The sequence below is a fragment of the Symphodus melops genome (assembly GCF_947650265.1).
Source record: "Symphodus melops genome assembly, chromosome: 7".
NCBI lineage: Eukaryota > Metazoa > Chordata > Actinopteri > Labriformes > Labridae > Symphodus > Symphodus melops.
Genome location: NC_136697.1, coordinates 2,884,449 through 2,906,707, shown reverse-complemented (window position 1 = coordinate 2,906,707; position 22,259 = coordinate 2,884,449). Strand labels below are relative to the sequence as shown.

Below are 22,259 nucleotides of genomic sequence, written 5' to 3'. Positions count from 1 at the left end.
ACCTCCACTCTCACGGCTGTGGATCAGTGGTAGAACCGTCGTCTCTCAGCTGGAAGCTTTGGGGTTCGATCCCCAACTGCTGCAGCTACAGCTCAGCCCGCTGTAGTTACCACTGATGCTGTGTGAGTAGTAAGAAAAGTGCCACATTAAGTCATGTCCATCGATACAGAGATCTGATTGGTCAGTAAACAGGAGTTTCATACAGAATGATTTTGAACATTATTGGGATAAGTTACCGTGGTAATCTACCCCTAGTAAGAAGTCACCAAATCTATTATATTTGTGGGTCGAGTGATAAAGACTATCAATCAATCAATCAGTCAATCATTATTTGTATAGCGCCAAGTCATAACAATAGGTTTTATGTGGAGATACTTGACAAAAGAGCGTGTGGGACAATGTGCAGGGAGGATTTCTCCTTTGTTTTCATTATGTCAACACTTCCTTGCCGGAGCAGGCCGTGCATGGATGTCGACAGCGGTGGTTGTGGGGCCAACACAGTCTGATGGTCTGGGACGTCAGGTAGTCAGATGGCCTCGCTGAAGGTCTGCGGGAAGTCCGTCTACTCGAGTCCGCTAGCAGTAAACCGTCCCCACCAACACTCTCGAGGATCCGACAAGACCGTAGAGCTCAGGAGCTTCCAGGGAAAGATGTGGTCAGAAAGGAAGATTGATAGGCGGCGATATGCCCGTGCAACGCTCAGTTTTCACTTTGTCTTAGTGAAACGCAGGTTGGACTCCACGCTCATGAACGTGTAACTTGTTTCAGGGTCTTTTGTCCAGTCTGTCACACCCCGTCTCCCATCACTCCTGCTTCTCCTCTTCTGATTGGATGGCTGGTCCTCTCCTCACCATTAACTGACTACTCGTCCTGACACTATTAATCTGTATTACAATCTCGTCAGACGCTTCACCGCTCCCTTCCTCACTCACTCACTCTCTCTGTCCTTCTTCCATCTCCAGCTGCACTCCAACTCTGACAAGGCCGATGGTTCCGTGAGGTACATCCTTTCCGGTGAGGGGGCCGGGTCCATCTTCATCATTGACGAGACATCGGGTGACATTCACGCTGCCCAGAGCCTGGACCGAGAGAGGAAGTCTCAGTATGTGCTACATGCGAGGGCCATCGACAGGCGAACAAACCGCTCGCTGGAGGCGGAGTCAGAGTTCATCATCAAGGTTCAGGATGTCAACGACAACGCTCCGACATTTCCTGACGGACCATCTTCAGCATCCGTGCCTGAGATGTCTGACGTTGGTAAGCAGCGAGCCTTTAACACCTTTTCCTGACAAACTAACAGGAAGTTATCCCAAACACGAAGGTCAGCACGTGAGCCAGCATGAGCTGCTCGTAACGCCAACAAATAAAAAAAGGCTTTTGTGAATATTTTGTATGTTTTCTACGTTTGTAAATATATTAAAACCACAAAAAAACAAGTCTTGTAAAATTAGCAAAGAGATGAGAGGTTCTGCTTGATCCACGGGGGGGCGCCAAAACCGAGCTACTGAAAACTTTCCCGCAGGAGCTTTAAAAAGTAGCATCCAACATGAGTCAGTGAAAGCGACCTCTGTTTAGATCAGGGCTCTCCATTCATTCTTCATCTGAGAGCTACTTTGACAAAATGAAAGTGGCCAAGAGCTTCTTGAATCACATCAGCTGAATGAAGAAACTGTTTGTAAACTTCAATAATCCAATTATCAATAATCTTAAATTCTTCTTCACATATCACAGAGTCTGAAACATCACATCAGTGTCCAAGAAGACATGACAGCTTTACTCTTGTATTTACTGTCCTTGGTTTGATTTTTCAGTCAGCCTGGAAATGAGCTACTAGGAACCTGTTCACAAGCTGCCAGTAGCTTCTGAGCTACCTGTTGGAGACCCCTGGTCACCTCGAGTTCGCTCTGTTAGTGTCCCCACATTTTCTAAATCATAAAACCTCAGACTTCCTAAACATCAACTCTTCATTAAAAAGAAAATGCCATGCCATTTCTAAAGTTTGGCATGGCACCATCAATGAAGCAGAGGCAACCCTGAGACAACTGCACATGTGCAGTGATCCTGTCTCTGAAGACAATTATGTCAAGTTACTGTGAACTCAACAATACAGGCACCTGCTGAGAAGCTCGGCCCAGAGTGGAGAGGGCAAAAACTCAGCAAACAGCTGCAGAAGTTTTCTCTCTCTTCAACCGTCTCCCTCTGCATCTCTGATTCATCTTCATCTGCACTTTGCATCACTTAAACTGTTTCACACCCAGCAAGTCGGTGCTATGATCCGTCTCACAGCTCACAGGAACAATCTGACGACAGAGTGGGGCTCCAGTGTGATTTCACGCCGACGTCAACACTCCATAGAGAAGTGATGGTGCTGTGAGTACCACGAGACGTAACAACGAGGTGAGATTCAACATGGTGACACGCAGTCACTGCGTCTAAGAAAACTCCAACAAAACACATAATATCCGACACCACAGGCCGCACAACATAAATCGGAATACTTCTTGTAGTTCAAAATCCCCAGAGTCTCCAGAGAATCTCTCAGGTCGGTAATAGGAGGTCCAGAGGCTGTTAATGGCGGCGAAATCTCTACAACAGCTTCAGGCGGAGACGCGGCGACAACAGGAGCATCGCAGCCGTGCACAGTCAACTCTTGCATCATCCGAAACATCGAGTTGATCTGTGATCCGAAGCTGGACATCACGGATTCCTGCCTCTCAGCTAATTCTTTTACCGGATGGCAGCGGACGCTGATTTGATTGTCCTGATGGGCAATCCTTTCACCCTGCGCTTGGATAGCGCCACAAACAGGGTCTGAGTCGGCTGGGTCCATTTCTGGTCAGTTCGTACTGTCACGATCAGATTGAGGAGACCCAAGCACACAATTCATAAGCAAAGACAGTTTCAAATCCTTTTATTGAAGCAGGGGTTCGGTACACGGCAATCCAAAAACAACCCAGGCAAACAAATCCAAAACAATAGGCAAAAAACGAGGTCAGAACAAGACAGGGTCAGAATCAGAAAAGACAAAAAGTGCTGGAACGCTGAACAAATGAACAAGACGCACTGGCACAGAGTGAGGGGAACACAGACACTATATACTGAAAGGGGCTGTGGAGTTAATAAGACATAGTACAGTGTTTTATTGGAGTGTTGCAGGATCTCTTCCTGGATCCTGTAAGAGTCGTTCTTTCCTTAAAAAGGTGAGCTGGCACTTTTAAAAAACTGGAGGCCAGTGGCTTTGCTCTGTGCAGATTATAAAATCCTCTCTCCAGTCCTGTCCAATGGACTCAAGGACGCTCTGGAACAACTTATTGTGTTCAGGACAGGACTATGATGGACCATGTTTTTCTTGTGAGAGATGTTACTGAGTTGTCTGAAATCTGTAATATAAATGTTGGCATTGTGTGACTGGATCAAGCGTGGATCAGTTTTAATTGTTTTCTGCACTGAGGTCGTTAGGTTTTTTGTCATTGATATGTTTGTTGTACGAGGGTGCACAGTGTTTGGTGAAGATGGGGGCGGGGTTGAATCGGCCAATCCCTGTACGGCGAGGGATCAGACCAGGTTGTCCCATCTCTGGCCAGCTGTACAGCTTGGCAAAGGAGAAAGTGTGAGCCTGGTGAGTGGGGATTCAGATAATTGTTGGTTTTGTTGATATTGTGATTTGTCTTACACTTTTAGGAAATTATTTATTTATTTTATTATTATTTCTTTTCTTGACCTAAGTTGATAATGTGACGGTTTCATAATTTTTCAAAGTGGAAAATAAAAGGATTTTGAAAACCAAAACCTTTCCCACTGCCTGCTCCTATACTAAAAACCTCCATTAAACACTAGATAGATAGATAGAAACTAGTGTTGTTTGTGCATGTACAGAGGTGTTTGAGGTAGTGCCAGAGGTGTGAGTACAGTCGTTAAACAGTCAATGCAGGGATGCAGACTGGGCCAATTAAAGTGCTCAGCAACATAAAGGAGCAGTGATTAGCATTAAGTGTCCAAAACAATAGGGTGAAACCAGGAGTGATTAGGGTGATTGTCATTAAAGTACCCAAATATTGAGGAGCAGATTAGCATTAAGTGTCAAAGACAATAGAGTGAAACTTGACCTAGTTAGGGTGATCATGTCAACCATTACAGATATTGTTCACTTTTTTTTTCTCACTCCTCATCTGCACTGCTGACCTCAGAGTCAGCCTCCAGTTGGACACTTTAATGCATATTGATAGCACTGGTCACTTTCATGATAATCACTCTAATCATGTCTGGTTTCATCCTACTGTTGTGTTATGCTACATCTGTAAGGGTTGACATGATCACTCTAACTAGGTCAAGTTTCACTCTATTGTCTTCAACACTTAATGCTAATCTGTTCCTCAATAGTTGGGTACTTTAATGGCAATCACCCTAAGCACTCCTGGTTTCACCTTATTGTTTTGGACACTTAATGCAAATCACTGCTCCTTTATGTTGCTGAGCCCAATTTGCATCCCTGCATTGACTGTTTAACGACTGTACTCACACCTCTGGCACTACCTCAAATACCACCGTACATGCACATGTAACTAGTTTCTAGAAGGTCAGCACTTTGTTTCTAAGGCCCTTTAACTGTTTACAGGTCTCTCTCTTTTAATCAGCACATGTTTTTTTCTCCTCACAGGTTATGTACATACTATGTAAGTTTTAATGCCAATGCTAACTGCACAGGTTTAACCTTTACTCTTAGTCACATAGGGGCTGCTAAATCTTGTTTGGGGGATTATTGTATTGTATACAGAGGGGAGGGGGGACAACGGGTGTGTATTGTAACCGATGTCTTGTGTCCTGCCTGTCTGTATACTGCTACTGGATGCCCTGAATTTCCCTCGGGATCAATAAAGTATCTATCTATCTATCTATCTATCTATCTATCTATCTATCTATCTATCTATCTATCTATCTATCTATCTATCTATCTATCTATCTATCTATCTATCTATCTATCTATCTATCTATCTATCTATCTATCTATCTATCTATCTATCTATCTATCTATCTATCTATCTCAGATGTAGCATAACAAAACACTAGGATGAAACCAGACATGATTAGGGTGATTATCATTAAATTGACCAGTGCTCAGTAAGGTGACTATCAATATGCATTAAAGTGTCCAACTGGAGGCTGACTCTGAGGTCAGCAGTGCAGATGAGGAGTGAGAAAAAAAAAGTGAACAATATCTGTAATGGTTGACATGATCACCCTAACTAGGTCAAGTTTCACTCTATTGTCTTTGACACTTAATGCTAATCTGCTCCTCAATAGTTGGGTACTTTAATGACAATCACCCTAATCACTACTGGTTTCACCCTATGGTTTTGGACACTTAATGCTAATCACTGCTCCTTTATGTTGCTGAGCACTTTAATTGGCCCAGTCTGCATCCCTGCATTGACTGTTTAACGACTGTACTCACACCTCTGGCACTACCTCAAACACCTCTGTACATGCACAAACAACACTAGTTTCTATCTATCTATCTAGTGTTTAATGGAGGTTTTTAGTATAGGAGCAGGCAGTGGGAAAGGTTTTGGTTTTCAAAATCCTTTTATTTTCCACTTTGAAAAATTATGAAACCGTCACATTATCAACTTAGGTCAAGAAAAGAAATAATAATAAAATAAATAAATAATTTCCTAAAAGTGTAAGACAAATCTTGAGAAAAAAAGTGAAAAATTAGTCCAGGGTTCACTGTGAGCTTCTTCCCTGCCGTGACAGTGAAGTGTTGTACAGTCTTATGGCCTATAGGGGGACAAAAGAGTTCTTGAGTCTGTCCGTGGAGCACGACTGTGACAGCAGTCTGTCACTGAACATGCTCCTCTGCCCGCTGAAGGTGCTGTGCAGAGGGTGGTGTGTGTTGTCCATGATGGAGAGCATTTTGTCCAGAGTCCTCCTCTCTACCACTGTAACCAGTGTCTCATACCACTGTCACCACAAGGCATTAAACAGTGCCTCAAGCAAACACAGTGCGGTTCAAGGTGATGAATGAAATGGATTAAAGCTTTGGCCTCTCCTGTCCGCTACTACATGCTCAGGCTAATGGGCTGTGGCTCTCAACCGATGCACTGCTGACAACACACTCTGTTTTAATGTGGCTCTTTGTTCCCAGAGAGAAGGAGCAACAAGTCGTCATTTACAACACCGATCACTTTAGGCCGGTGCCTCGATCATGTTTTTAGCTTGTGTTTTGATTCTTAAAATGAGAGAAATAATCCGGACCAGAGCAACAAAAAGAATTCAGCAGTTCTAATTCAAGCTATTTTTCAGATGAGAAGAACAAATGCTGTTTTCAAAATGCGTGGACGTGTTGTGATCGGGGTTGCTCTACCTCCCCCTGCTCCCTCATTTTATCACAGAATACATGAATGGTTTTCTGCGACCATTATTTTGGCCCCCAACTAGCACTACTCCTCCTTCTCCAGATCCATTCACTGGCTTCATCTGACGTGTCCTATACTGTCTTTCACAAACTCCTGCACTCCCAGCTCTCCCAGTAATGAAGCAGCTGATCGTGCCCTCTACGTCCCACTGGACCAACCTGAACCATCCTCGTCGTTCAGCTTCAGCCCCTAAACCTGCATATCTCAACTGTTTCCTTGCACATACTTCCTCTGCAGAGTCCTCGCAGGGACCTGTCACTTCAATAGAAATAAATGTCCATAATATTGTGTCAGGCCTCAGGTTAGTGCAACTAACAGGACATCTCCTGATCATTAGCGCTCTTTAAAGACCTGACTGGATGTCTGCAGAAAGATTTCTGTTCCTCCAGACAAACTGAATGGCTCCACTCTTTTCGTTCTTAATTTACCTGATGTCTTTTACTTTCAATTCCTGCTGCTAAGCTTTTCAGCACCTGGTTATTTGGTCATGCATCCGAACCCTTAGACAGACTAATCTTATCACAGCTTACAGTGGCTCAAATTCTCTAAAAGTTAAGGAGAGGTGGCTCAATGCTTCCTTTATAACCTCCTTTAGGAAACACTGGACCATCCTTTACCAAAGGAGATAAGAAAGTGCCGCCCCACAATCCCTTGCGGCCGCAACTTTTAAAGCGACTTGCTCATCCGACTGTTCAGGAAATGTTCAGGAGGAGAAATGTGGAGACTATCTGAATTTGGTTTCTACATTCATTTGACTTCTAATTAGTTTCCAATGTATGGATTTTACTTATTTTTATTGAGTGTGAAGAAGGTGAACATTGCTTTTAGACATTCTTGTTTCATGTTTGTGGAGATGCTTTGCTGTTTCATGTCGTTGATTTAATACGAGAAATTAAAATATAAAACCTTGTTAATGAAAAAGACAAGAGACACAGAAGTTCATACTGCAATAATTTGTCTTAAATAACCTTTGAACAATTAAATCCAGAGGTGAACTCCTAATGTGGTGCTGAAAACCTTCATGCACAGAAGATTGTAAACAATCATCACAAATGACCTGTACAAAGTTCCAACAATATCTCATTTTAGATCCTCATTACTACATCCTTTAATTGCAAATGTTACATGCACATGTTCTGTATTTATTCTTCAGTATGGGTCAGTTCATATGATTTGATGTCCTTAAACTGATCACGACTCTCGACTCTCCCCCTCCTCTTCAGGAACATCAGTATTCCAGGTGACAGCCTCAGACGCAGATGACCCAACCTACGGGAACAGCGCCAAGATCGTTTACAGCATGGTGGAGGGACAGCCGTACTTCTCTGTGGACCCAAAGACAGGTACGGCTGCTGCGTCGTCTGAGTGCACACCTCGTTCATGTTGGACAGGTGTGTGTAACAGGAGTTTAGAGGACAACCCCCCCACGCCTTGCTCCATGCTTGTTTCTGGCGTTCTTGAGCTGGTTGTCACAGGATTTCTGTTTTTCAGTAAATTGTCACGTTGTCCTCAGGAAAGGACAAATACCTGCATCACAGTTGTCTTAAATCTAATTTAATAGACTTCCAAAGTGATGATGTATTTTAATCCTATCCTATTTTCAGTGGATTTTGGATGATTGCAGAAAATAATCTCTGTGTCAAACACACGTTTCTGATGTGTAGCTGTTTAGTTCAGCTGGATAATCTTTACAGATGAACATCATTTATATGAAGTTAGAAGAGTTAATGCAGCCGAGAGAAGTAAAAAGCTAACGTTATGCTAAAAGCTAACTACACCGCGGTCGGTTGATTTTGACAAACGTTAGCTTAATAAGTTGTTTATGAACCTAATATTTACAAGAGCTCTGAAAAACATGACTAGAGGAGGATTAGGGACAGAGTTCCTGGCGTGATGACGTTTAATGTCTCCATGACAACCACTGTAGTTTCAGTTAGCTACTCGTTAGCAACCGCCATCTAAAGTATGTGTAAAAAACAAATCATAAGTGGGGGTCTAAGCTAACGTAGTTTATCTCGTCTAACAAAACATCACCATCTCTTCAGCTTGTGTTAACCACAGACCTTATTTCAGGCGTCTAAACACAAACACATTCAAAATCCACATCGACTTTTAGAGTTTAGGACCCATGGAGCTAAAATGCTAACTCACTTCTTGGTTTTTGGACTCATTACCGTGCTAGTCTATTAATGACCAGTATGGCAGAATGTCAAATATCTTTGTTCAGTTAAAACGTGTTAAGTTAGTTTCTTAGCATCTCTACAATCTGAAACTCTACAGTTGTGTCTTTGGTCAAAGGTCGGTAACTTCTGGGCTCAATGAGTTTAACCCACATGATCAGCCAATCAGGGGGTCATGACACCTGTCAATCATTTACACTTCTCATTCATCAGGGCCGTGGTAAATCGAAGCTTGATCCAAAGGGAACTGGACTCAGATGAAGATCTTATAGATGTTTGAGCTCTAACTAACGGGTGGAAGGAACAAGCTATTTGACCTGGTGTTAGCCTCGTTGTTTGAGCGTCAGCTAAAAAACAATCCGTTGTAATCATTTTTAGAATAAATGTGTCATCTTCATGGTGAAAGAAAAAAGGAGGGTTTATCCAAGTTATCCCATCTTTAGCAGCCGCCCCTGAAGATGTCAGTACTCGTACAAAGGATAAAATGTGATTTAAATTTAGCAAACAGCAGAATTCTTGTTGAGTGGTTCTTTCAGCACTAAATAAAACGTTTAAAGACAGACTCCTGATTGAGACACATTTGAAACATAATTAATAATAACTAAGCTGACATCCTGTCCTGCTGTATCAAACACAAAGCAGAAAGCTGTAGTGTCTCTCTTTCACTCGGAGAAAAGACTCCTCCGACTCGACACAAATATATAATACATTTCTGAAGCAGAGTTGTTTTAATAACTTCTAATGAATCTTTAAGTATTTATCATGAAAGCTGCTTTCCCTCATCTGGGCACTACTCCCCCTTTTCCCTCAGCTCAAATCTAAATCTTTGCTTTGCAGTCTCACAGGACACACTGTGAGTTTTAATTGGTATGTCTTCGCACTCAGCATCAGTAAACACAGAGCGATCTGCCGAAAGAACGGCGGCTGCTGATGTCAGAGCGGATAGAAGCCAGAGAAGAGGAGAGAAGATCTTTGTCCCCTCCTCGCCTCCTCTCGGCCTCCCCCAAACAAAGGCTCGAGCAGACATCAGATGAGTCCGTTAACCACAGCAGAGAGAAGGAGGTGGAAACAGTGTGCAGAGGATATCAGTGTGTCTTCAGTCAGAGTGCTTTTCAAAACCTTTTGTGCATCAATGTGAAGGGAATGAACTAGAGACAGAAAAAACAGGTTTCAGTACACAAGCAGCCCCATCTGTGGGACTGTGTGTGTGTGTGTGTGTGTGTGCGTGTGTGTGTGTGTGTGTGTGTGTGTGTGACTGTGTGTTTGTTTGGGTGCGTGACTGTCTGTGTGTGTGTGTGTGTGTGTGTGTGTGTGTGTGTGTGGGACTGTGTGTGTTTGGTTGTGTGCGTGACTGTGTGTGTGTGTGGGACTATGTGTGTTTGTGTGTGTGATTGTGTGTTTGGTGGTATGCATGACTGTGTGTGCATGAGACTGTGTGTGTGTGTGTGTGTGAGACTGTGTGTGAGACTGTGTGTGTGTGTTTGTGTGTGTGAGACTGTGTGTGTTTGTGTGTGTGTGAGACTGTGTGTGTGTGTTTGTTTTTGTGTGCGTGAGAATGTGTGTGTGTGTGTGTGTGTGTGTGTGTGTGTTTGTTTGCGTGTGTGTGAGACTGTGTGTGTGTGTTTGTGTGTGTGTGAGACTGTGTGTGTGTGTTTGTTTTTGTGTGCGTGAGAATGTGTGTGTGTGTGTGTGTGTGTGTGTGTGTTTGTTTGCGTGTGTGTGAGACTGTGTGTGTGTGTTTGTGTGTGTGTGACTGACTGTGTGTTTGTGTGTGTGTGAGACTGTGTGTGTGTGTTTGTGTGTGTGTTTGTGTGTGTGTGTGAGACTGTGTGTGTGTGTGAGACTGTGTGTGTGTGTTTGTGTGTGTGTTTGTGTGTGTGTGTGAGACTGTGTGTGTGTGTGAGACTGTGTGTGTGTGACTGTGTGTGTGTGTGAGACTGACTGTGTGCCTGTGCGTGAGTGAGTGTGTTGGTGTGTGTTTGTGTGTGTGTGTGTGTTTCCTGCAAACAAAGACAGCCTCACAATAAGACAGCATTACAGAGAACATTTGACAGAACTTGATTTAAATTGGGCCGTGAGCGGTTGGATGATATGTCTATTTACTCGCTGTGCTGTAAGTGAACGTGATAAATAACACAGCAGCCTTTGACTGATGAACACACTCAGTGCACAGCGGTGTACTTTGAGGTTGTCATGTTGAATTCACTCCTCGTCGTCAGCATTAACGCCGAGTTAAACCAGTGTTTCTTTCTGAAATGTAAAAGTAAAAACGTGTCGCTCAGCTTGGTGTTTCATCAAAAGTGTTCCTGGAAGTGGACAAAGTTTTCCCTCCACAACCATACAAAATAACATCTGTAATGTCAGGACAGAAAACTCAGGCCTGTGTGTGTGTGTTTACATTCTCCCATGATGCATCTGTGCTGATGTTAGTGTAACCTCGTCTGCTGCCTGTGTGCTTTGGGCGCTTTTACGTTTCTGAAATGGTGAAAGTCTATGTTGAACTGAAAAAAGGAAGTAGATCCACAACAAGTAGAAGTGGAGTGACTCTGAACTCAATCTACACATCCTGAAGAAATGACCGAAGATGACTAGTGTCATGTCCTCCAAGCAGGCTCTCGTATTTGGAGAAGAAAACACAAGGTCTTCCTGTTGTTTGGAGTAGAAGACGAAGGAGAAGGATTACAACTTTTTCTCTGAATTCATTCAAATCCCAACAACACAAGGACTGAGTGTGTTGTGACCTTTGTGGATATTTTAGACACGTTCAACCTGTTCTGGGTTTATGGTGTCCTCCACATACCTCAGAACACGACTGAGTTCATCGTGTTCCAGTTACGAGTTGGCAACATGGCCGCCTCCAAGAGTACTTCTGCTTTCTTAGCTAATAGCAGGCGACAACAACACGCTATGTGATAGTTTGTGTCACATGAAAGAAAGAACCTTCAAAACTATCAGTGTGGTTGGTTTAATTACACAACACAAGACTAAGGTGCTAATTAACACGATTGTGACTACCGTCTCTTCTGGACTATCAGTCACACTTTTTTTTTATAATTGCGACTTATTTATCAAAATATAAGCTACTGACTGACATGAACTAAGGAGTAAACATTGCCTAGAGGGCGCTCTAGGCTTGTGATAACTATACAGCTCCGCTGAAGAAGAGATGAAGAACTTCCTTTGGAGTTGTTCGGCAGCGAACAACTCCAAAGGACGAAGACTTGAATAGATTCAGTGATGTGGAAGGACATCGAGATCTGAATAACTTGCCTTTTCAGATTAAATGTCTGATAATGAGCTTAGATTTTGTGAAAGACATTTCTGAATAAATGCCACTTAGCTATAGACTGAAAAATGAAATATATATATTTTATTTAGCATCACCATGGATTCTATGAGAATTCACCTCTGGGATTTTTGCATTGCACTTTCGGGTTTTGGGACTCACCCCTGTGCCAGTCAGTCAGCTGCAATTTACATATGTTTTTATCCTCTTCATGACACATATTTTGACTGATGTGACTTAAACTGCGGAGCAACATATATATATATAACACATATGGAAAATACGCTACCTAAATGATGGCGCCCATGTTATATTTTATTTTGGGCTACTGGAGCTCCCCTATGTTTTCAGATCTCCCTCTTGACGAGGGGCTCCTGGTGATGTGTCAGACTGGTAACTTGGATTTAAAATCAAATGAAACGCACCATTGTGACTGCATCTGTGCTAAAAACTTCTTCTTAATGATCCAACCACAGGAACAGGAAGAACACAGCAGTAGACAACACAACACACCCCGACAAACCACAAGCATCTGTGTTCCTTCCAAGTATTTAAAATTCCCCTGATGGGACGTTAGATAATAAAAACAGAGACAGAATGAGCACAGCTAACCTTCTTTTCAAACACTCTATTTCTCCTTCTCCTCCCCCCTTTATTCTCCCTGCTCTGCTGTCTCCTCACCTGCACAGCTCTGCTTCCCACCTCCACAGCTTTGGAGATTCTTCTCCCTTATACAATTTAAAGTAAAAACAAACAAAAAAACAGAGAGGCTGTACGAGTCCAGAGCAAAGTCAGACACAGTTAATGTCCTCATCTGGATGGTCTGCAGAGACTCCCAGCAGGCAGGTCCAGCTGCAGAGCACATGCCCACCAGCACTGAGGACCTCCAGGAGGAACTCTCCAACATGCACAGGAATGCTCGTTTTATTCACTGAAGTGGGAACGTCCTGCATTTCTCATGGCGTTTCTATCAAACGAATATGTATATATGAGGAGACATGGGAGACATTAGTCTCAGCTCTGGTTAGGAAAGACTTGCACTGATGTGATGTCACAAACACTCTTTTTACATAAGTCATGGATAACAAGAAAAGGCAAGAAGTCCTCCTGCATGGAGCGACACGCAGACGTGGTTCGAGTCACGTGATTTCCTTTACAAGCCTTAAAGGGATACTTCAGGTTTTCTGCATTGGGCTGTACGAGGTACTTTCCAATGAGGTGTTTTAACCACATAAGATGCTGGCCAGCGTGGCCGCTTCAAGGAGTGATAGGTCAGTGTGCCAGCATAGAAGCTAAGATCTATGCAGGCAAGGCCATTTGCACCATGCACATTTCTAATTGGAAGTAAAACAAGCTCAATAACAATGTTGGGGATCAAATTCACAGCACCTCACTTTAGCACTACACTGAACACATGGTCCTTCTTCTGAAACACACTGATCAGCTGTTCAGATCTTCAGCAGTTACATGAATTGTGCATAAATAATTTATATAATTATTTTAAGAATTCTGATATTACTGCATCTTTGAGACAATTTTGAGCGACATATCTTCAAAGCTTGTTTTCAACATTCTGATCCTGTATTTGATCATGTCTATAAACCCCTCTATTTCAGCCCTGCTCAGAACAGGCTGTTTCTGTGTCTGTCGCTTTAAATATGTAAATGAGCTGTGCCTGACCACGCCCCCTCTCTGGAAGGGCTCGGGTGTACTCGGTGCTTTCTTGGTCCATGTCCTATTGTTTACAGTGAGAAGGCAGACTAAGGCCCCGTTTACACGGAGACGCTGTGACAGAAACGCATCAAAATGACTCCACTCTGGATTCAAACTACAGACCGTCTACACGGCAGCCTTGCCTGAGTGAAAACGATGTAGTTCTCACGCCCGGCCAGTAGTGGGCAGTGGAACTTTACAACGCGACGCACGTGACACTCAGCAGTACAACCACTTCCTCCACAACATCCTCTTTAGCGGCTAGTTCTCCCAAGTCTTACCTAGATGCTGCGTATGGTCGCCCTGTGCTCGGGTAAAGGTTGAACTATTTGCTGCAGGTGTTCGATGCTCTTTGGGCGGCGACAAACACAATGTGTCATATCAAGGTTCTGTTTTAAGAGTGTGAAGGAGCGGCTCCATCACTGAGTGCAGGCGCACACACCAACACACACGCTGACACGTACACTGAGTGTGTGTCATACATTTATATCAACTTTCAGCGCACTCACCATTCAGGACGTTGGATACACACTCCGCAGCGTCCCGTTCTGATGCAAACAGAGGCGGTACATTTCCGCCAGGTAAATAGGCGGACGTGGCGCCGAATTACAATCACATGATATTATTGATTGCTGAAATGTTTGTTTTAAATATATCGACAGAAATGTGGCTGTCTGGCGATTAAAATGTTCAGTTAAAAAAGGGTAAGTTAGTGGTGAGGCATCCACAGGGAGGTACATGTGAAAACTCCATTCATTTATAAGGAAATGTAACAGTTTAGAAATATGCAAATCATAATGCCCGGTGGGCGGGGCTTTTTGTTTAAAAGGAAGGCTGTTTGAGACCTTCGGCTGAGTGAAGTCAAGTTACAGAGGAGGTAACAGCTTGAGGAGGAAAAGTTTGTTTGCTCACTACTCATGTTGGAGTTTTGTTTTGTAAATATTTTTTTCTATTTTTTTTGGTTTGGATTTTTCACATTTTTTGTAAATATTGTGCACTTGTGGAGGCCGGTGAAAAATAAATCCACCAATCACAGTCTTCGACTACGCCTGTGTGTTTTTCAAACTTTTTTTGGGGGTGTTTAATGAGAGAACCCCACCACAAAGAGACCGAGTTGCCGCAAGTATTCGATGCTCTGTTTATACAACGGGAATAGCTGCTGAAGCACATAGCACAAGCGAATCCGCCGCCATTGTTGTTTATGTTTGTTCTGGACTACTGCGCATGTCCAAATGTATGGGGGGAGGTGTGGTGAGGTCATCGCAGGCAGAGAGTTCGCTCCGTTTCGTTCACATGGCTGCGATACGCCCCGTATCAGTTTCACTCCACCCTGGAGGTCGAATTCAAAAGCTTGCGTCTTCAGCCCCGTGAAACACCGACGCCGTGTGAACGAAAGGCCAATCAGATACTCAACTGTTTCCTTTTACTGTCACAGCGTCTCCATGTAAACGGGACCTCAGAGGGCAGAACAAACACCTAGCTGTGGGAGTGTCACCCACCTGGGGGAGGGGCTACTGCCCTTTGTGATGTCATGAAGGGAAACTCTCCAAACAGTCTGTTCGAGCACACATCTGAACAGTGGAGCAGGCAGAAGACGGAGAGGATGGACTTTTCTCATCATTGGGGGTTTGTAGACATCAGACACATGTTGGAGTTAGAGGAACACGGTGATGTGGATTTTAAAGAATATGTGACCTTAAAAGATTATTGTGCTGACAAAGTCCAGTAATGACTAAAACGTTATTTCTGCTTTTTCTAGTAATCTGAAAATTGAAAAAAGGTCCATGAAACATTGTTGACCAGTCTCTCCTTAAAGAGGCCGAGATGAGCGTCATCTCACGTGGCTAATGAACGTACTATGAACAAGTACCTCAAACAACCACACTGCAGAAACACCAACCTATCCCTTTAATCTGATGCCTTGATTTCCGCAGCAGCTTTCAGTATCCTGAACCTGACTCAGGCTTGGTGATGGCATGCTCATCAGAAAGAAGAGAGAGCGTGTTGTTAAGAAAGATGCAGCAGCACTGCATGAGAGGACCGGTGGACTTTTATATTAACATTTTACACACAGCTTTATTTTACAAGTTACATACCCACCTGCGTGTACAGAGCACACACACACGCACAGACACACACAAACACACGCCGGTGCTGAGCGTGAAAGTAATTCTCCGCTCTGGTCCCACTCAGCAGCAGATTGTCCTGGAGCTGAATGCTAAAGGCTTGTTTAACATGTTGCCCGGGATCTCAGGCGGCTGACAGATGACGTTAGCGGTGCAGGCAGATCGGAGCCGAACACAACGTGTGCGCTGGAATTTACCTGACGTGAGTTTGAGAGTGAGACGGGGGAGGCAGGGAAATAAAGACGAGACAGGGAAGTGTAAAAAGTGGGCAGGAAGTCGTGATAAGACGGGTGAAGGATGAAGAGAAGATCATTAGTCTTGTTGTTGTTCCAGGACTGAATCATAAGACGACACAAAGAATCTCTATATTAAATAAAACCGTAGAAGATTTTGTAAACGTTCAGGCTGCTCCTAAAGCCCCTTTATCAATCCAAATTCAACTAAAAGTCCCAAACAAACCAAATATGCAATGTGATCTATGAAAGCTCTGTTTAAATTGTGTTTTTAGTCCACAGAAAACGAATCCGCTGACGTGGTCGTTCACTCATCTGAAACAAACTCAGTCCATCCAAAAAAAAAGCAAAAAAAGCGACCCAACAGAGGAAGTGGATCGATAACTGCTAAACCAGAATGAAAAAGAAGCCATCTCACCGGGTTAGGAGGATGAATAACCCGGTCAGTCAGACAGTTTGTTTCTCAGACATGGGTGAGGAGACGTGGAGGGAATCTTGGGTCTATCCATCAGACACTATCACAGGCGTCCAGCGCTCTTTTCTTTCATTATCAGAAACTTTTCAACCAAACAGACTGAACGTATCAGCAGCTGCAGGAACGTTTTCACTGTTCGTCATTTTCTCTGATTCTCCTCTTTTACACAGCGCCACATCCTGCCTTTATAACCTCGGCCATGTTCATCATAACACCGGCTGATTGCCCACACTCAGGCCTACATTTGGATTTTGATTTTATTGATTTTTTTTTTTTAGGATGTTGCGTGCTGGATCGGGCTGTAATTATTTTGTTCATGATTATAGCCAACCTTCAATTATATTTTATTTTTTATTAGCAAAACACAAAACTTATTCCTTGTTTGTTTTTTGCCTGTTCGTCACTTGGCTGAGGTGTTGGCTGTGCTGTCAGAAACCCAGTGAGGAGTACAAACGCCACAGTATCCTGTTTTCTTTCCGAGTTCTTCGGGTAGCAAAATCGGGTTTCTCAAAATCGGGATAAGTGCGTATCTCTGTTTCTGAAATCAGGATCTGTAGTTTACATGCACAAATACAAAAAGGTGAAACTTGAAACCCCAGGATACTCAAGGTCATGTAAACACACTCAATAAAGCACTTTCATGATGGAGATAGCACACGTCGTTGTCCCCACCCCGTCCTCACCGAACATCTCCTGCTGCGTTCTCGCATCAGCTACCCCCAACTTTATCTGTTTTCAGTTTTACCCCTGGTGAGCAGCCCGCTTGGAGCACAACAGCCTCTGCACATGGGCGTGAGCAGTTTCATGAAATATGTGCCTGTGAGTACGAGTGCCAGTGGGGCCTTTTAAGTACGTTTGTAAAATAGTTTCCGTGGTTAAAAAAATGTGATGTAAAACTAAAATATGTTGCATGGTCAGTGTAAAAATCCCCCCTTTGGAGAGCAACGCAGCAGCAGCTAATTAGCCCACAACAAAATAAAATGCAAAACCTCATAAATGGGACGGTGGCCTGTCGGGGCGTCGGCTCGGCGACATATGAAACGACGTACATTTAAACAAGCCGGCAGCCGATTCAGAAACACTTTTAAAAAACAAAAGCTAACATCCTAAACAAACGGAGACAGGAAAGAAGTCAAAAGCACGTTGCTGAGCCTACGCGCCGACCGGCCTGCTGCACATACACTCTGTATGATGAACAGAATGATACACAGAGGAGATTGTTTGTGTTTGGCTGATGTGACCCACTCTTCATTAGAGTAACAATCATATCTTTTTGAATCATCTGTGTCTTGGAGCAGGTGCACCGCCTCACTGTTTGTCTCCAGAAACACAGTCTGTGAATGTTACCGTCAAACATCCATTCACGCTCGCTCTTATCTGAGCCCTGCTGATACCAGTCAGTCATTTCCTCTCCGCGCCTGTCTCTGCTGGCCTTGGAGAGGCGCCTCTCTGCCTTCACGCCCGTATAAGCGCATGAATTATCAGGAGAGAAAGATGGCTCACCTTTTACTTTGTCAAGTGGAGAGAATCAAAGGAGAAGAGCCAAATACTCGCCGACTGACTGTGGGGGTCTCAGCTTTGATTTCTTGACTTCCTCCTTCTCCTGTTTCCTGGGAAACAAACATGTGCAGCAGAACGTCTCCTCAGGTCTTCTGAGGAGACGTTCTGCTGCACATGTTTGCAGTGCATAAAGCGGGATCCGAGATGGAAAAGGTACAATCTGAAGTGTTTTCCTCACTGCCACATTCATCATGGTGATGTTAGCGCTCAGCAGGCTGTCATGGTAACCCATTTTAAAAATGAAAGTATGTTATCTTTGAGCAACACAGACAGGCTGAGACATTGAAAGGGACGAGCAGTGGTGTGAGGAGCAGGGTTTAAACATGTAGTGAGCATGTGACCTTTGACCTCTCAGCCTGTAATAAATGATCTTCAGCTGGTTCCTGGAGCTCAGGTGCATCATGTACACAACATGGAGGATCAGAGAGCAGAGTCTGACGTGAGTCACCGCCTCTGCGTCTCTGCAGAGCTGTGCGACACAGGACTGTGTTTGGAGCTGGAGGATTGGTTGGATTCATTTCCTCACCTTAATGTCGAATAAAGCTTCAGCTTATTAACATCGTCTTCATGACCCTCTGTGGAATCACCACGGCGGTCCAGTCTGGACTCAAACAGCACTGACTCTGTGTCACAGAAAGAAATGAAGCTTTCAAAGGAGAAAGTCCATCAAACATACAACTGTTCAAATCACAACGTGGTAGTTTAAGAAGCGTTTTTATCTTCCCATTCATTCACTTTCAATAACAGTCAGCAGAAGGTGAGGTGTATTCAGGTGCATGTTCTGCATGATGGGAGTCTTTAGCGTTTTCCTTTGTAGAGTCTGTGTCAGGAGCGTTGAAAAAAGGAAAAGAGGGAGCCACGAGGAAACCGGATCAACACTGACAAACTACAAAGAAGTGACACAGAAGGAAATCAAACACAGAGGTTGTCTTCTCCACCTGCTGCTGTTAGTGTGTACTGTTCAGACATCTGTTCCTCCTTTCATTCATTCAGTATCGTAGTGACGTCAGTCAGACGGTTTTTAGCTTTATTGAGGATGAACTTGCACATATACAGTCAGATAAACAAAAACAACATCTTAATGTAAATATAGTTAAAAAACAATGTGAATAATAAAACAACATATGGAAGTCATTATGTTAACAGAAATGTTTTATGGTCATGCACACATTAGTTACATTTGTTGTTGTTTATTAAAAAGTGATTTTAGTAGGGACATATATGATCGTTCATCATTCATGCTCGATTGATTTGACTTGGAGGCGCACGTGAAGTGGCGTTTTACGGTTCATTTCGCACAGCATTGTGGGTGGTGAAATACAGTTCATTTCCTGTATCAAAGCAGGAAGTTAGAGTCCATACTGAGATGGATATGATGTCCAGTATTAGGCTGCTGTGAGTGATGTGTTCAAGTTCAGAGGCAGATCTGTGTTACTGAACGTTTGCTCCTTCTATGCAGTCGATGGTGAAATATCCTTGACAGTAGTCATCTTATGAAAGTGATAATAATAACTCAGTCACTGAAGTCACCTGGACGGCTCGATGTTTCCCTCCTGATGCTTGAAGGTGCAGGACACTGTGATCTAATATGTGCAGACGTCTTCTATCACATGGAGAACGTCAGTTCACCTCTTCTATCAACACTACACTTCTCTCTTTCTGTTTCCTGTCGTCGTCTCCTCGCCCTCCTCTCCCCCGTGTTACAGTGAAGAACGACACCAGAGCACGCCACAGAAAGCTGCCTTTAGAGTGTCCAGAGAGCTCTCTGTGCTGGACTACAGTCATCAGCTCAAACCCAGGTCCACCCTTCTGATTGGCCACCCCAAAACCCAGAACTATATGGTTGGCTTTTGACCTTGTTAGAGGCGGGGCTTATCTTAAAATCAACCGTCGTGACCAATTCAAAGAAAATCATTCAAGTGTAAAAGTCACTTGAGGGACGTTACATGTTGTTCAGCTCAAAGGGAAAAATCACAAAACCTTTATTAACACCATTCTCAATAACGTCAACACGGGATGCAAAGCGACATCCCACTGCGTCCACAAACAAAAACAAACAAACACATTGGACAGGCTGAGTCTAATAAACACCCACAGGCTGACACGGTTAGCATTCATTGAATCACCTGTCTGCTGTCCGCCTGCTCCTGCTGCACTGTCCTACATTCACATGGAAGTGCAGCGCCACCTCTGCATTAGTCAGAGCTCCAGGTTGGCCCCACGCTCTGAGAGGTCTGGCATCGCCTTGGCCAAAAGTAGGATGGATTATAGGAAGCCCAGATACATCACTCTCAATCCTCATGCGGTCAGCCGATCAAAGACTGAACCTCCACTTCATTATTATTACTCATTCTTTTTCAGTCCTGTCCACATTCAAAGACGTTGTTTTCATGTTTTCATGTTAGTAGCCTGTGTGCAGCTTTGTGCCTGGCTCAGGATGCAGCGCTGCCTCCACCCCCAACACAAGCTGAGTTCCTTCAGTCCCTCCGGCCTTTTTCCCTCTCACAGTCCTTTCCACTCATTTCAAACACTCCCAGCTTCCTTTTGTCCTCCATGTTGCTCTCACACATCCCCCGCTCTGTCACTCTGTCAGAGTGTGTGTGTGTGTGTGCTGCGCTGGCTGAGATACAGGTGCATAATGTGTGCTGCCTGTCCGGTCCAGGCTGCACGCCGTCGCTCTGCTCAGTCTAAAGGGGCTGATAAGGCCAGATGGCTCTCTGCTTTGTTGGCCTCTGAAGCGAGTAATGCAGTGGAGCAGAGCCTCCGGGCTAAACACTGTCTGCATCTCATGTGGGAGGTGTGTGTGTGTGTGTGTGTGTGTGTGTGTGTGTGTGCGTGTGCGTGTGCGTGTGCGCTTGTTAGAAGCAGTCCTGGTTCAGAGTCAGGTTCAGGTCGTCTTGACGAGTCTCTCAGGCTTCTTTTGGCACAGATTGTTCTAAATGATCGTTTCTGAACACAGCCACATGTTTAAGGGCGTGTGTGTGTGTGTGTGTGTGTGTGTGTGTGTGTGTGTTTAAACAGGAGCAGTGTCTCTGCTGCTTCCACTCACTTTACCCACGATGCTGGGACTGTTTCACGAGAGGAATGCAAAGTTTTTACGTCTTCTACAATTTCCTGACCTCGTTTCATAAAATGATCCAATCGTTAAACACACAACTAGACACTCTTACCCCAAAACAAAACAAGGACACCGGTCGGTCGACACAGAGGACTTTACACTTCGTGGATGATGTTTGACCATAAACTGAAGAAAAATCCAAATAAGCTGTAACATGAAACAGCCTCCGGGCTGGAGATGAGAGGGCTCATCTTTTCACTGAGAGACATCAGGAGACCTCGATCTGATCCCATCAAACACTGAAGACAGAAAACTCAAAAAGGAATAAAGAGAATGTAGGAGGATCAAACCAGCCAGTCATCGTGGGGCTGGTATTTGATTTTAAAGACAGCTCCCTGTGAAACAGAGTTTCTGTTGTCAGACTTCAGCAGACCACAGACACAGGGCCTTCATGTCACATCGGGTGTCAGTAGACTCTCAGGTTGTTCAAAAACACTGGACATGTAGACTGTTTCAGAATATTTCCCCTTCAGAAAGTAAACTCGATAAAACTAGAACAGAAAATCATTCTTCTCTTCATGGCTTTTTATTTGGTGAAGAGAGCGAATGACTCATTAAGGACTCGAAAATACAAAGGTTAGGACTTCTGACTCGACTTGTGACCTGTCCTTACTGGTGACTTGAGACCAAAGACTGTGACTTTGTCCAGCAGAAGGTCTGCTTCACTTCCAAGTTCAGTAAGAGAAGAAGTCCACTTCAAGTCAAGCGTGTTGTGACTGAGCTCATCAGAGTGATGTAACATGTTAAACACACATTAAACACATGAACGTCTCTCTCTCCTCATACCGTCCGCAGGTATCATCCGCACTGCCATGTCCAACCTGGACCGAGAGACCAGAGACCTGTACCCCGTGGTGATCCAGGCCAAAGACATGGCCGGCTCAGTGGGGGGACTGTCTGGATCCACGACCGTCAACATCACAATCACCGACGTCAACGACAACCCTCCAAAGTTTGCCCAGAGTGAGTGATCGTGACCTGTGTGTGTCTGTGAGCAGGTGTGAGTTCTTATCAGAGAGGATTAGCATGACACACTCACATCCACTGAATGAGAGCCAACACTGAAACCAGCTGGGGCTTCTCATTGAGGTCTTCAGACAAACAACAAGCACAACAAGGATCAGACGGACGCCTGTGAGTGTGGCAGGAGGA

The 22,259-nt window shown here is 44.1% G+C and overlaps 1 protein-coding gene across 1 annotated transcript in view; it reads left to right on the top strand.

Annotated features, from left to right (window-relative positions):
- Positions 1-22,259, top strand: part of LOC306826853 (cadherin-18-like) — an 82,357-nt gene that overhangs the window by 39,820 nt on the left and 20,278 nt on the right. Inside the window, exons 3-5 of the mRNA XM_079348387.1 lie at positions 963-1,257; positions 7,640-7,759; positions 21,903-22,070. Of these exons, the coding sequence (XP_079204513.1) occupies positions 963-1,257; positions 7,640-7,759; positions 21,903-22,070 (583 nt within the window). The remainder of the gene's footprint in view (positions 1-962; positions 1,258-7,639; positions 7,760-21,902; positions 22,071-22,259) is intronic.